Source organism: Vidua chalybeata, chromosome 3 (assembly GCF_026979565.1).
Source record: "Vidua chalybeata isolate OUT-0048 chromosome 3, bVidCha1 merged haplotype, whole genome shotgun sequence".
Classification (NCBI taxonomy): Eukaryota; Metazoa; Chordata; class Aves; order Passeriformes; family Viduidae; genus Vidua; species Vidua chalybeata.
Window position 1 is genome coordinate 110,621,267 of NC_071532.1, and position 12,277 is coordinate 110,633,543.

General features: G+C 44.9%; 1 protein-coding gene across 1 annotated transcript in view; it reads left to right on the plus strand.

Annotated features, from left to right (window-relative positions):
- Positions 1 to 11,965, plus strand: part of XKR6 (XK related 6) — a 165,236-nt gene extending 153,271 nt beyond the window's left edge. Inside the window, exon 3 of the mRNA XM_053937212.1 lies at positions 9,710 to 11,965. Within this exon, the coding sequence (XP_053793187.1) occupies positions 9,710 to 10,674 (965 nt within the window). The 3' untranslated portion in view covers positions 10,675 to 11,965. The remainder of the gene's footprint in view (positions 1 to 9,709) is intronic.
- Positions 11,966 to 12,277: the final 312 nt, after the last annotated feature.

Here is a 12,277-nt window from a genome sequence, read left to right on the forward strand (position 1 = left end):
GGCAGACCATCTCTCCTTCGTGTCTGAGGGTCATTAGAAGACAAAGATGCACATGGTTGTTGGTTCTGAGTGTCTCTATCAGCTGCAGTGCCACCCCTGCCCACCTGAGAGTCAGGGATTTGTGGGATTCATGATCTCCAGAGGATGCACTGGGAAAAGGTGAACTTGGGTGTTGTGGAAAGATCCTAGAGAGATTTTGGCACTTGAGTCCTTGCTGCTGCAATGTGGGTAACTGATCCACATGGACCCAAATTTATGTGACAACAGCAGCTCTTCTAATTGGAAACACCATCCATGCAGCCCCACACTGACACTGAAAACACCATTAGTAGGATTAATAAGAATTCTGATTCCAAAAATCACAAAGGAAAGAACTGTTCTTCACAAACATCCTCAAAATGGCACCTGCTGAAGTGGGGTTCTTTCAGTGAGAAAAAAATCTGCTTTTGATGAAAGGAAAACAGTGAATTCTTTCCTTTCCATTTTCTTAACATTTAGGGGAAGCTTCAAAATGGAAGAGCCATTTCAAACTAAATAGTGTTGTGTTATAAATACTTCTATATCATTTATGCCACACCAACAGGAACTCCAAAAGTAAGACTGTGTGTGTCTCTCTGTTCCCTGATTGCCTCCAGCTTCTTCAGGACTGAGTCAAATCACCAAACTCACTTCAAATTCCTGAATTAAATTCTTAGACATCTGCCATGCATTGTTTCCCCTGCAAAGTGAGTTTGTGTGTTGTCACTTCCTTGAACTCTGCCATTAGAGTCCCATCAGAGGCTCTGGTGGCTGGGTGGAGCTGTTGCAGAAGAGGCTGCTCTGCAGAAGGCAGGATTTGTCTCTAGCAATGGACCCATGCTGACATTTTCCTCAGGCATTACTTTGGGAGCATAGCTGACACCAGAGTCCTGGAAGGATTACTCTATCCTGCTAAAATAACATTTTTCTGGCAGAGAGCTGTCCCCACATCTGTATTACACTTCACCTAAGCTCTACCTGCCATGCCTGAGCTCCCCAGAGCTGTCCAGACACAGCAGCCACCTGGACTAATTTACTCTGCCCGGCCTGGAAAATCTGATAATATGAAAAGCTTTATCTCCAGGCATTGAGGAGTTGAGCCAAAGGTCTTCCACGTTATTTTTAACATGATGAAAAGTATTATACAACCATGGTTGTGATAAACAGAGGACTGTGATAAGTCACCTTCTCTTGACTCTGTTTTGTGATAAGATTTTGTCTATACCTGTAACACAAACAGTGTTGGAGCCCAAGCACTGGCACTCAGGTGTTTGTGCTAAACTGGTCTCTGGTAGAGTTTTGCCTGCCAGCCCTTTCCCAAAGCTTTCCCAGGCATGAGAAAACAAATTCACATAGTCCAGGAACCATTCCCATTGGGCAGATTGGATACAACTCCTGAGGGATTTTAACAGGATGGGCATGGCAGATTCTGCCAGCTGGACTCAGGGTCTACAAATAATCATGTTTCTCATTTGGGGTTCAGATACCACCACCAGGTTCTCTTCCCATGTGTCCTTCTGCTCTCTGCTGGTTTTTATGAGCCAGTCTGTGGTGGCAATTCACCACACAGGATCAAAGACCCCAGTTAGCCAAGTGAGTTGAGGCTTGTTTGTGGACCTCTGCTTATCCAGGGACTGAGATTTCCCCCAGTTGCTGTCAGAAATGTTCCAGCTCAGTGTTGGCAGCTTCTTTCCCTACATAAATAGGTAAAACCTGAGACACCTGCAGTCAGCATCCTGGGAAAGGGGCAAGGCTGTCATGGAAAGCAAAAAGTGAAATTTCATGCTGATGAGGGCTGTGTACACATAAGCCTGTTGGGGACCAGTCTTCTTCTCAGTGATGTAACGGAGGGATGTTGTCTTTCTCCTACCCCCTGAGGATGTTGGTAACTCTGTCTGGCTGTTCTAGGATGCCCTCTGACTGACCATGGCACCCTTCTCACATCAGGAGGGTGCTGGGGGCTTGTTTTGCCTGCTTGGCCTTCAGTGGTATAAATTCATTGTGTTGTGCCACTTGAATATGCCCAGATCATGTTGGGTCTGTCAGCTCCTGCTCTGCAGGAGCCACTGTGGGCTATTCTGCTTGTCCTGGAGCCAGGAACAGGTTTCAGCAATCCTCCTTTCTCCTCTCTTCACCTCGCTGAGACTCCGTGTTCTCCTATGAGCTCTTGTGGGGAGTTGGTGGATGCCAAACCTCTGTTACTCAATATTCATCTTACCGTGTTCTTCTTTGGTTATTTCAGTTTGAACCCCATCCCTGGAAGTGTTCAGGGCCAGGTTGGATGGGATCTGAGCCACCTGGGAGAATGAAAGGTGTCTCTATCCATGGCAGGGAGTTGGAATGAGATGAGTTTTAAGGACCCTTCCCTCTCAAACCATTCCATGATTCACCAGGAAGAGTCAATGGAAAGACAGAGGCATTTCCAAACAACTCATCCCATGTCTCAGACAGCATTCCTGGGGTGAAACAAACACTGAGGCACGTGATTGACAAGGCATCTTCATACAGAGGGTTTTAGAACAGTGGGGAAGCTTTGCCAATCCTGATGTGGTGGGCGATGGCCAACATTTTGAACAGGAGACTGACACTTCACTGAGGTTATTTGAGGACAAGCCCAAACAGAGGGTGGATTATCCCATCTCTGCTTGGCCCAGGGTGCTCGTGCCTTCCACAGCAGGATCAGTCTCTGGCTTGCATCCAGGAGGAGATACAAGACTCGATGGCTGCAGGGTTGGAGCTGGTTTGGAGTGCCCGAGTTCACAGAGGACATGGATAGGAGGAGACACGACAGAAGCAGCCAAGATAATGAGAGCACAGATCAGATGAGTGTGGCCAGTCACCTCTTCCTGCAGCAGGGAAAAGGGGGCACTGGGGGCAGCTGAAAGGCAGCAGGATGAAAGGGCAGAAAAGCAAGGCCCTTGGAAACACAATCCCTGGTGACCCTGTGGATGCTTCCTCAAGGCAGTGCTGAGGCATGGGCTGAGGAAGGAACTAAGGAGGGATTCAGATTTTCTGGGGTCACCAAGGACATCTTTAATTTAGCAAAAGGAAAAGGGTTCAGGAAGCAGCATTTCAGGACATGAGCCAGCCTTTAACTGTCGAGGGGCAGGAGGGCAACTCTCCATGTGAACGAGCCTTTGTGGAGTTGCCTTGGCATGGATTTTCTCACAGTGAAAGTTTTGAGAACGTGGATGTGCCTCTGGTCTAATGTGCAAAAGATCTCCTTGTGCCAGCTTGGATATGGACTATCCGGTACAGAAACCCAGCACAAGCCTTGTGTGGGATTCCAGTGGGATTTGGTGGTAGAAGGCTTTCTTGTTATCCAGACCTACTTGGAAATCTGTCCCTGAAAGGAGTTACCTTTGTTTCCTGCCTTTCCCAGTCATCAGCAGTTTTCTATTTCTCATGGAAGGGTGATGCAGTTTCCAGGTGAGCTGGATCCTGGAGAATGGGGATGTGATACCCCTTGGAGGAACATCCCAGAGGATCTCCCTAGCAAGGGAGCAGGTGCTGAGGATGTGAAACTCACCCCTCGCCTGATGAAACCAAAATATTTTCTGTGAGAAAAGAGCAAAGGACAGGACACTGGTGTGGTATCTCTTCCCAGTCTCCCCAGTGTCAAGATCTGGATTTGCATCCCTGGTAATTCCAGCTCTTAGCAGAGCACAGAGGTGCCACATAAATGGGAGGAGGCCGTTCCTGGGTCAGACTTTTGCACCATGTTCACAAGAGGTGGAATAGTTCCCATCTGCCATACTGGACTGGTGGCACACTGGAGAAACTGTTTAAGGAAGTGTCCTGAAATCCAGTGAGGAAAATTAATGGCAAAATGGCCTGTGCAGCCCTTTACTATTTATATACTGGCAATATTCCATGTTTTACCATGTTTAAAGAGACAAATAAAGAGGGAAAATAAAGGGGAAAAGACACAAGTCATTCCCTCCTCTGATGGGGAAGAATAAAGAAAAATCAAGTATCAAAATCCATCAGGAAACAATGAAAATCAGACCTGGGGTCTGATTCTGACCCCTTTTACTCTGACACAAACAAATTAAATCAGATTTAAAAATGAGGGAGAGTGACTTTCAGGCCCCGTTGTTACAAAAGCAGGATCTGGCTTGATCTCTTTTGTGTATAAATGCATTTTCACTCTGTGTGCATCAAAATGAAAGCCTGTTCCTCGTCTCCTACTGAGCTTCAGGGAGGAACGTGCCACCCAAAGGGGAAAACAGGATAACAGGGTTCACAGCACAGGGGCCTGAGCAGCCAGTGAGGGATGGGGATGAACTGAAATGTGGCACTTGGCATTAAGCAAGAGATGCCTCTGCACAGGGGCTGAGGGAAGGTTTTGTGTCACACTCAATATTTGCCATCCCGCTCACCCGGGAGAAATGTTGGTATCTTCCCATTTTGTTTTAGTGGAGTCTTAAGGAGAATTAATGTCAAAAAAGAAATAGAGCACTGTTCAGGCATAATTTTCAACGTTAAAGGGGCAGGCACCACAGGAAATACTCAGGGAATGTGCTACAGCAACTGCATCCAAATTATGGGCAGCCAAAGACTTGCAGCTGGATTTGTGATGAAAACTGTACCTACCCCTAGTGAAAATCCTCTCTTCTCAGCTGGACAACACTGAGTAAGGACAAAATGGGTGTATTGTTCATTTTAAATATTCATTTGTGTGTGTGTGTGTGTGATTTTTTTCCATTAGAGTGGTTGTAAAACCCTGCATAGCAGGAATAGGCCAGATAGACAGGGATGGCTTTCCCTGCACTGTTTTTGTTCCCAGGCTTTAAAAGCAGCAATGGCAGTTTCATGGGAGCCATTGCTTTGATTCTTTCATGTCAATGGGTTTTTTTCCAAACAGCCTTTTTACAAATCTGATATGACCTTTTCTTTTTCTGGACTATGATTAGGACCCAGAGGAGGAAAACCAAACCAGGATGAAATTCAGGGTGTTCCTGTGAGCTTCCGCAGTTTCCCTTGCACTCAGAGTGTTTCAGGCTCCTCTCCTCTGGTATCAGATCACTGTCTGCATTGTACTCAAGTCCACTCATGTTTTCATGATCCAAAGCAACAGCTCTTGTTTCCCTTTCTCAGAGAATCTATTCCTTGGTCTGACATTCTCAGAAATTTAACTTTTATATACCTGCCTTATTTCCCACTGCTTTCTCGTCTCTCTCTGTGCCATTTCCTGTTGCACAGCCTCTGTGCTACATGTGTTTATCATTTAAGGGTGATCATGAGCTCCCCTGAGAAAGGCAGAATTTTTTTGAGTCTCAGCTGGTGTCATTTGAAATGCCCTGAGTGCCTTCCTTCACTCTAGCTCCCAGTTCAGAAATGTTCTTCCCCTCTGCATGCAAGTTTGTCACATCTGCCAGCTCCACATGGTGGTCTGGAATATCCTAAAGCATCTCAAACATTGTGGATTCCCACCTGTGATGGTTGCACTAAGCTTTGATCCTCCTTTGGGCAAACAGACATCATTTAACCATGGACACCCCGGGGTGACTCTCTACAATAGGAGCTGAATCCTGTCTGAAATGCCTTGTCAAGCACACTGTGATGTGAAGGAGAACTATTCCCTGCTTTAGCTTGGATTTTAAATGAGATCTTGGGTGAATCCTTCAAATCTTGGTGCTTCATCTGTCAAACAGGACATTATAGAGCTCTGCCTCCTCGTGCTGAATGTAGGTGAGCAGATGTCTCACTGCAAGGACTTCGGGGTTCATCCCTAAAGGAATCTGGGGGATTCTTTCTTGTGCTGTGTCATTCAAGACACAGGGACTTGACTCCTTGATGGTGCTGACTTTGGCTTGTGTGTTACTCATGGCTTCCTAGGGCAGAGAGGTTTGAAGAGAAGCCCAGTCTGTGCCAGTCTGACTTGTTGTGGGTAGGTGGGATACAGATCCCAGAGCTGCAGCCACAAGGCTTCCAGCCCCACAGGAGCTGATTTGCTCCTGGCTTGAGAATGCCTGCAGAGATGTGGTTGTGCATGGTGGGGATGTTCCACTCCCAAGACTGAGAACAGAGTGGGAAGAGTGAGAGTGGGCTTTTTTGAAGTGACTTCAGTGTTTACCCAACCTCATCCCTTTGATAAACAAACATTGGAAGGGAATTGAAACCTACTCGTGCTCCATGAAGGTGCGTCAGTTACCACGTGCAAGAGTCAGAATCAAAATAAAAAATTACTGCTCATGTGCTCATGTGATCCAACTTTTCAGGACTTTTTTTTTTTTTTTAGTTATAATTGAAGAGATCTCTAAAGTTGCTTAGAAATAAGGTCTGGAGAAGTTGAGAGGAAAAACAGAGACAGTTTATCTCACAGTCTGTGAGAATTGTAAACTGTATGAAGATGTCACAGGTTAGAAGTCACAGGGAAAGTTGGGAATGGGAAACTTGTGGTCAAGATGACAAAAGTGCTGTGTCATTTAGGTCTGTATGAAAGAGCTAGGGAATAATTTCTGTGGCAGGAAGTAAGAGTGATGTAAAAGTCTTTACATTACTCCACAGTTCCTGCTGACATCCACCTACAGATCTCCCCCCTCGCACCCAGGTCCAGATCCTGCTCATCACTGGGGTGCCAAAATTCACATTCAACACAAGATTTGTGAACTTTTAAGCAACAGCAAAAATATGTCAAAATGCCCAGAGATCCTTCAATGCCTCCCTCGGATCTTGGTGCAGATGAAGAGACAATGAGCTGCTCTGTACAGGGGGGACTCATCCCGCCTGATTGCTGGTGCTCGCACGTCCCCTGGCAAGGGATGGAGTCAGACACCTTGGGATCATGAGTCAACCCCTCCCTGTCCCACACACGGATGTCAGGACAGGCTGAATCACTTTCTGGGGGTGTCTGCCTCTCTCTGCTGGCTGGAGAAGACGTTCAGATGACTGTCAGCAGCCCGAGTGCCGTGCGAGTGACTCAACACACGCACTCTGTGCAATTTACAGCAAAGGCTGTGATTAGTGGAGGGCTCTGCCCTGAAAACATTAGGTAAAGCCTTTATGTGCAAACTGGGGGATTGTTTTGGGTGTATTTTATTCCCCTCTCTTTTCTAGAATAAATGAGCCCAATAGAAACATTTTTAATCCAGGGTGACACATCTGTCTCCTGTGGGTTGGTGCTGCTTGAGTTTCCCTGTACAGGTACAGCTAATGCTGTACAAGTTTCTAGTAAAACAGCACTAAAATAAGGCAATAAATGACATATTTTTTCCCTGCTAATCATGGAAAGTTTTTCAACTGAATAGTCAAGAGGTAGTGCAACTACTTACACACACATAACAAAACTTTGTGGCATGACTTATCCTTCCAAAACTGTTAATAAAGTCTACCAAAAATATAACTCATCTTGTAGGTTAAAAATGAATCTAATCTACATCTGCTTGAGTATGAGGCTGTTAATATTTAGAAGTTTCCATCCATTATGGGGAGAGACTGAGGGAGCTGGGCCTGTTCAGTCTGGAGAAGACTGAGAGGGGATCTCAATAATCCATATAAATATCTCCAAGGGGTGTCAGAGGATGGTGCCAGACTCTTTGCAGAGGTGCCCAGTGACAGGATGAGGAGCAGTGGCCATAAAATAAACCACAAGAAGTTCCATTTCAACCTGAGAAAGAACTTCTTTACACTGAGGGTGGCAGAGCACTGGAACAGCTGCCCAGGGAGAGCATGGCATTCCCTCTCTGGAGACATTCCAAACCCACCTGGATGTGTTCCTGCGCCACCTGCTCCAGGTGATCTTACCTTGGCAGAGTGATTGGATGATCTCCAGGGCTTCCTTCCAACTCCAACCATTCTCTGAGTCTGTGGTTGGAATCTCCAAGTCCTATGTCCCTATGTGTTTCTTAGTGAGGACTTAGAACTTGGTGGAAATAGTGATTTTCTTAAAACTGGTGGCTTAAAGCTTCCCTCTTGAATAAGGCCACTGCTCTCACTGCTTTGCTGTTTGTTGGTTTTTAAAGTTCAGTCTGAAATTTGAATGCACATTTGAGCCCAAAGACAAGGGATTCAGAGGGAAACTTGAGAGCTGATGAAAAGGTGTAGTTTTGGTGGTCTTTGCAGGCTGTGAGAATTCCAACGAGGGCAGAGTTGGAGTCTGCCATCCTTCCTGGGCTTCTTCTCCATCATTTCTCCTCCAGACACGGATAGGTTGGAAGGAGGGAAATCTAACCCTGCCACACTGTGGGTGGGCTCCTCAAAACCAAGATAAATTCTATAGAGTGAGGTCTGAGGAGTCAGTGGACCTTATTTGCATAACCATGGAAGCCAGGCCTCTGTGAGAAGAGAGAAAAGAAAAGAGGAGAAGAAGAAATTTAGGTTTTTCAGGCATTTTACCTTTTTAACTCTGAGCAGCTGCAGCAAGATGCTCCTTGGATTTTCTTAAAGAAGTAAAAGCCAAATAAGATCTGGACCTATCACACAGTTACATGTCAGAGATGGAGAGGCATTTCTCATTGTTTTGCTTGGAACCATTAGCAGTTTTTCCTTTGGACTTTAAAGGCAATGTTCCCAGATAAATTTTTGGCTAAGGCCCAATCCAACCATGGCTACCAAATTATTGAGCTTCCCAAATATGGATTTTGGTCCATGATCTGTTTCCTCACCTGCAGAACAGTTGTCCAGTGAGCAGCAGTGGGGGCAAAGGAATAAGATGCCAGCAGCTCTTTCTTTTCCCAGGAATCTCTCAATTAATTTTTATTGTGATGCTTTGCTCCATGAGTTGTTCAATCTACCCTTGTGATAATCAATGGAATTGTATTTTTAAAAGCCTCTCAAGAGTGGTGGGGCCACTATTTTATCTTCCAGAGGAAATAAATTGTTTAAGTGTTGGGATGGAGAATAAGACCAGGTCCCTTTGGAATATCATGGGATGTTCTGCCCCACGTGAGGATGCAGGGGGATGTGTTGGGAGATGAAGGTGACCCCAGTGCAGGCTGTGCCCTGCCTGACATGACTGTGACTTGGATTTGTGCTCCAGCCAGGAGGCAAGACTGGAGAAGAGCTTTCTCCAGTATAGGTCTTGGGTCCATCCCAGAAACAAGGCAGGGATTTGCTGGAGAGATCAGATTCTTTTTTTGGGATTCTTTCAAGGGTATTGGTGAGTCTTGATACTCCCTGGATTTATATGTTTATCTGCATGGGGCAAAAATCTTGTTTTTCTGAAAAGCAAATGCAAATGGGCATACCTGAGTAAGGCAGAATCAATGGGAATGTTGCTTTAAAAAAAAAAGTGGTTTAGAATAAAAAAGAATCCAAGCAGTTGCAGGGAATTCAGGTGTCCTGCTCTTGCCATGGTGCATTCCAAGAGAGATTCCACTCTCCAAGAATGTAACTTTCACGCTTGGGCTTCAGCTTTTAGATGGGATCTGGATTTCAAGCTCTCAAATGTGGATCTAGTCAGGATGAGCACAGAGGCTGTTCCCTACTGGAACTGCCAGGGTGGGGTGGCCGATCCAGCGGCTCAGGAAGATAAGGACAAGGAGTCAGAGAACTCCTGAATACGGCACCATTTCCAATTCCCACACTGATATCTCTGTATTTCTCTCCTCCAGACTGTAAGGACAACCTGACGTGAGTTGAACCTTCAGGCTCCTGAGCCTGCCCCAGATGCAATAATTTAGTGAGCAGATGATGTTTTCCACCAAAGCTCCTGTCTAACTCAGTGGATCTGTGTGTCTTCCGGCAGGTGTGTCCTCTGTGGCCTCCCTGATGTCCCTGGCTTGGGTGCTAGCCTCCTATCACAAGCTTCTTCGGGACTCTAGGGACGACAAGAAGAGTATGAGCTACAGAGGGGCCCTCATCCATCTCTTCTGGCGCCTCTTCACCATCTCATCCCGAGTTATTTCTTTTGCTCTCTTTGCTTCCATCTTCCAGCTCTACTTTGGGATCTTTGTAGTGGTCCATTGGTGTGCCATGGCTTTCTGGATCATCCATGGTGGGACAGATTTCTGCATGTCTAAGTGGGAGGAGATCCTCTTCAACATGGTGGTAGGGATTGTGTACATTTTCTGCTGGTTTAATGTCAAGGAAGGGCGGACTCGATACCGAATGTTTGCGTATTACACGGTGGTCCTGACGGAGAACGCTGCCTTGACGCTCCTTTGGTATTTTTACAGAGATCCTGACACCACTGACTCCTATGCCGTGCCAGCACTGTGTTGTGTCTTTCTTAGCTTTGCTGCTGGGATAGCTTTGATGCTGTTATATTATGGTGTGCTGCATCCCATGGGGCCAAGAGCTAAGATCTTTGCCAGCTCCTGTTGCGCCGAGCTGCTCTGGGGCATTCCTTTGCCCCCCGATGTTGAGCCCATGGCGCCCCAAACCCCTGGGTACCGGGGGGCCCAGGCTACGCCCACCAGAGCGGTCACGGAGCAACAGGAGGAACTCACAGCTGACACTTGCTTGCCCGTTTTCCAGGTGAGAGCAATGGTACCATCTACTCCATCTGGGCGACCCTACCCCCCCGAGGGGCCTCTCATTAAGATTGACATCCCAAGAAAAAGATATCCTGCCTGGGATGCTCATTTTGTAGACAGGAGGTTAAGAAGAACTATCAACATCCTCCAATATGTCACCCCCACAGCTGTAGGTATTAGGTATAGAGATGGACCTCTCTTATATGAGTTGCTACAATATGAATCTTCACTTTAAAGCTCCTTAAAGTAAACGAGGGGACCTTATTTTTGTTTACGGTAAACACAGATCATGAAACAAACACAAACCTTCAGATAAGCTTTCTTTCTGGTTGCTGTATGTATAAAAAAAAAAAAGATATTCTCTATGTTTTGTAAGTAAAAACAAAAAGAAAAACTTTTCTTTTGTTTTTTACACACAAGAAACAGTATTTCAACTTCCACACCTAGGATTCACAGGTGGAGAAGGAGGCATCTCCACATCAGTTTTATACCGTACACCAAGTGTAGAACATTATTTATGGGATTGGTGCTGATTGAAAAATAAAAAAAAAAAAAACAAACAAACAAACCTACAACTGCCTTATGCCCTTAGGTGCTGAGTTTCATTAAGTACTGTCACCTTTCTCATGCAAAACTCTTTGATGATTATATGCCAGGAAAAAAAAAAAAAAAAAAAAAACAAAAGAAAAACCAATCATCCAACTGAAATGCAAACCTTAAAATTAAAAAAAAAAATTAACAACAACAACAAAAAGAGAGAAATGTATGAAAATAAACCCTGTTGCTCATATTTGATTTAGCAGAAAAAAACCCTCCAAATGTCTAAAGATAAGAAAGAAAAGATAAGAAAGCAAAGCCAAGACAACCCCAATAGAGTTTGATTTTTCCAACAGCTGAAAGACAAAATCAGGTCTGTAAGATAATTTGGGAAGGAATTTATAACACCATTGGGCCAAGCCTTGACCGAGTCGTGTTATAAATGTGACCCCACCATGGTACCGTTTTCCTCGTGGAAATGGACCCTGTACAAAGGTGGGATTGTAACAGATCAGTGTGAAAATACAGAATCTGATCTTGTTCCCAACAACTGCTCGTGCTAAAGCCCCACTGTCTCCAGTGGAGCAAATACCAACAGTCTGAGCCCAGAATAAGGCCTGTCACCTTGATTTCTGGAAAATGAGAAATTATCAAAATTATAAACCAAAAACATGATCTGAAAGTACATTTCCACATATCTAATAATTATTTCAGTAATAATAAAACTCAGCATGGTAGCAAAAAGCGAGTCAATTTAAAGGCACAATACTTGATCAGTGACTGGCAAAATAATTTGACCTACTGTATCATTTTAAGGCTGTGAAAGGCATACATGTATTATTTGTAATCTCGTGTAAGACCTGTCATGTCTCATTCAGTGCGAGCCTTAAAGTGATTGTAAAGCATCCTTTGTTCCATTTTGGGGATTTTTGGGTTTTGATTTTTTGTTTTGTTTCTGTTTTGTTTTTAAGGAAAACAAAACATGAAAAGTCGGGATTAAAAAAAAACACAAAAAACACAAAAAACAAACAACAACAAAACAACCAACAAAACTTCTTCAAACGGTAATAACCTGTAAAACTGACTCACGTCTCGAGATGATTTGGTGCTTTGTATTTCTGTTGATGTTGTTGTTGTGATTTAGCTGAGAAAATTCTTCGACTCGGTTACATGTGGGGAACTGCTGATAAAAACTGTCTCGTGTCACCCTCTACTGTAAGTACATGGCGAGAAACAACAACCAGAGGAAACCCAAGAGCGTAGCGAGAGCGCCGTGGTTTAGCTTAGCCTTCCACCGCCAG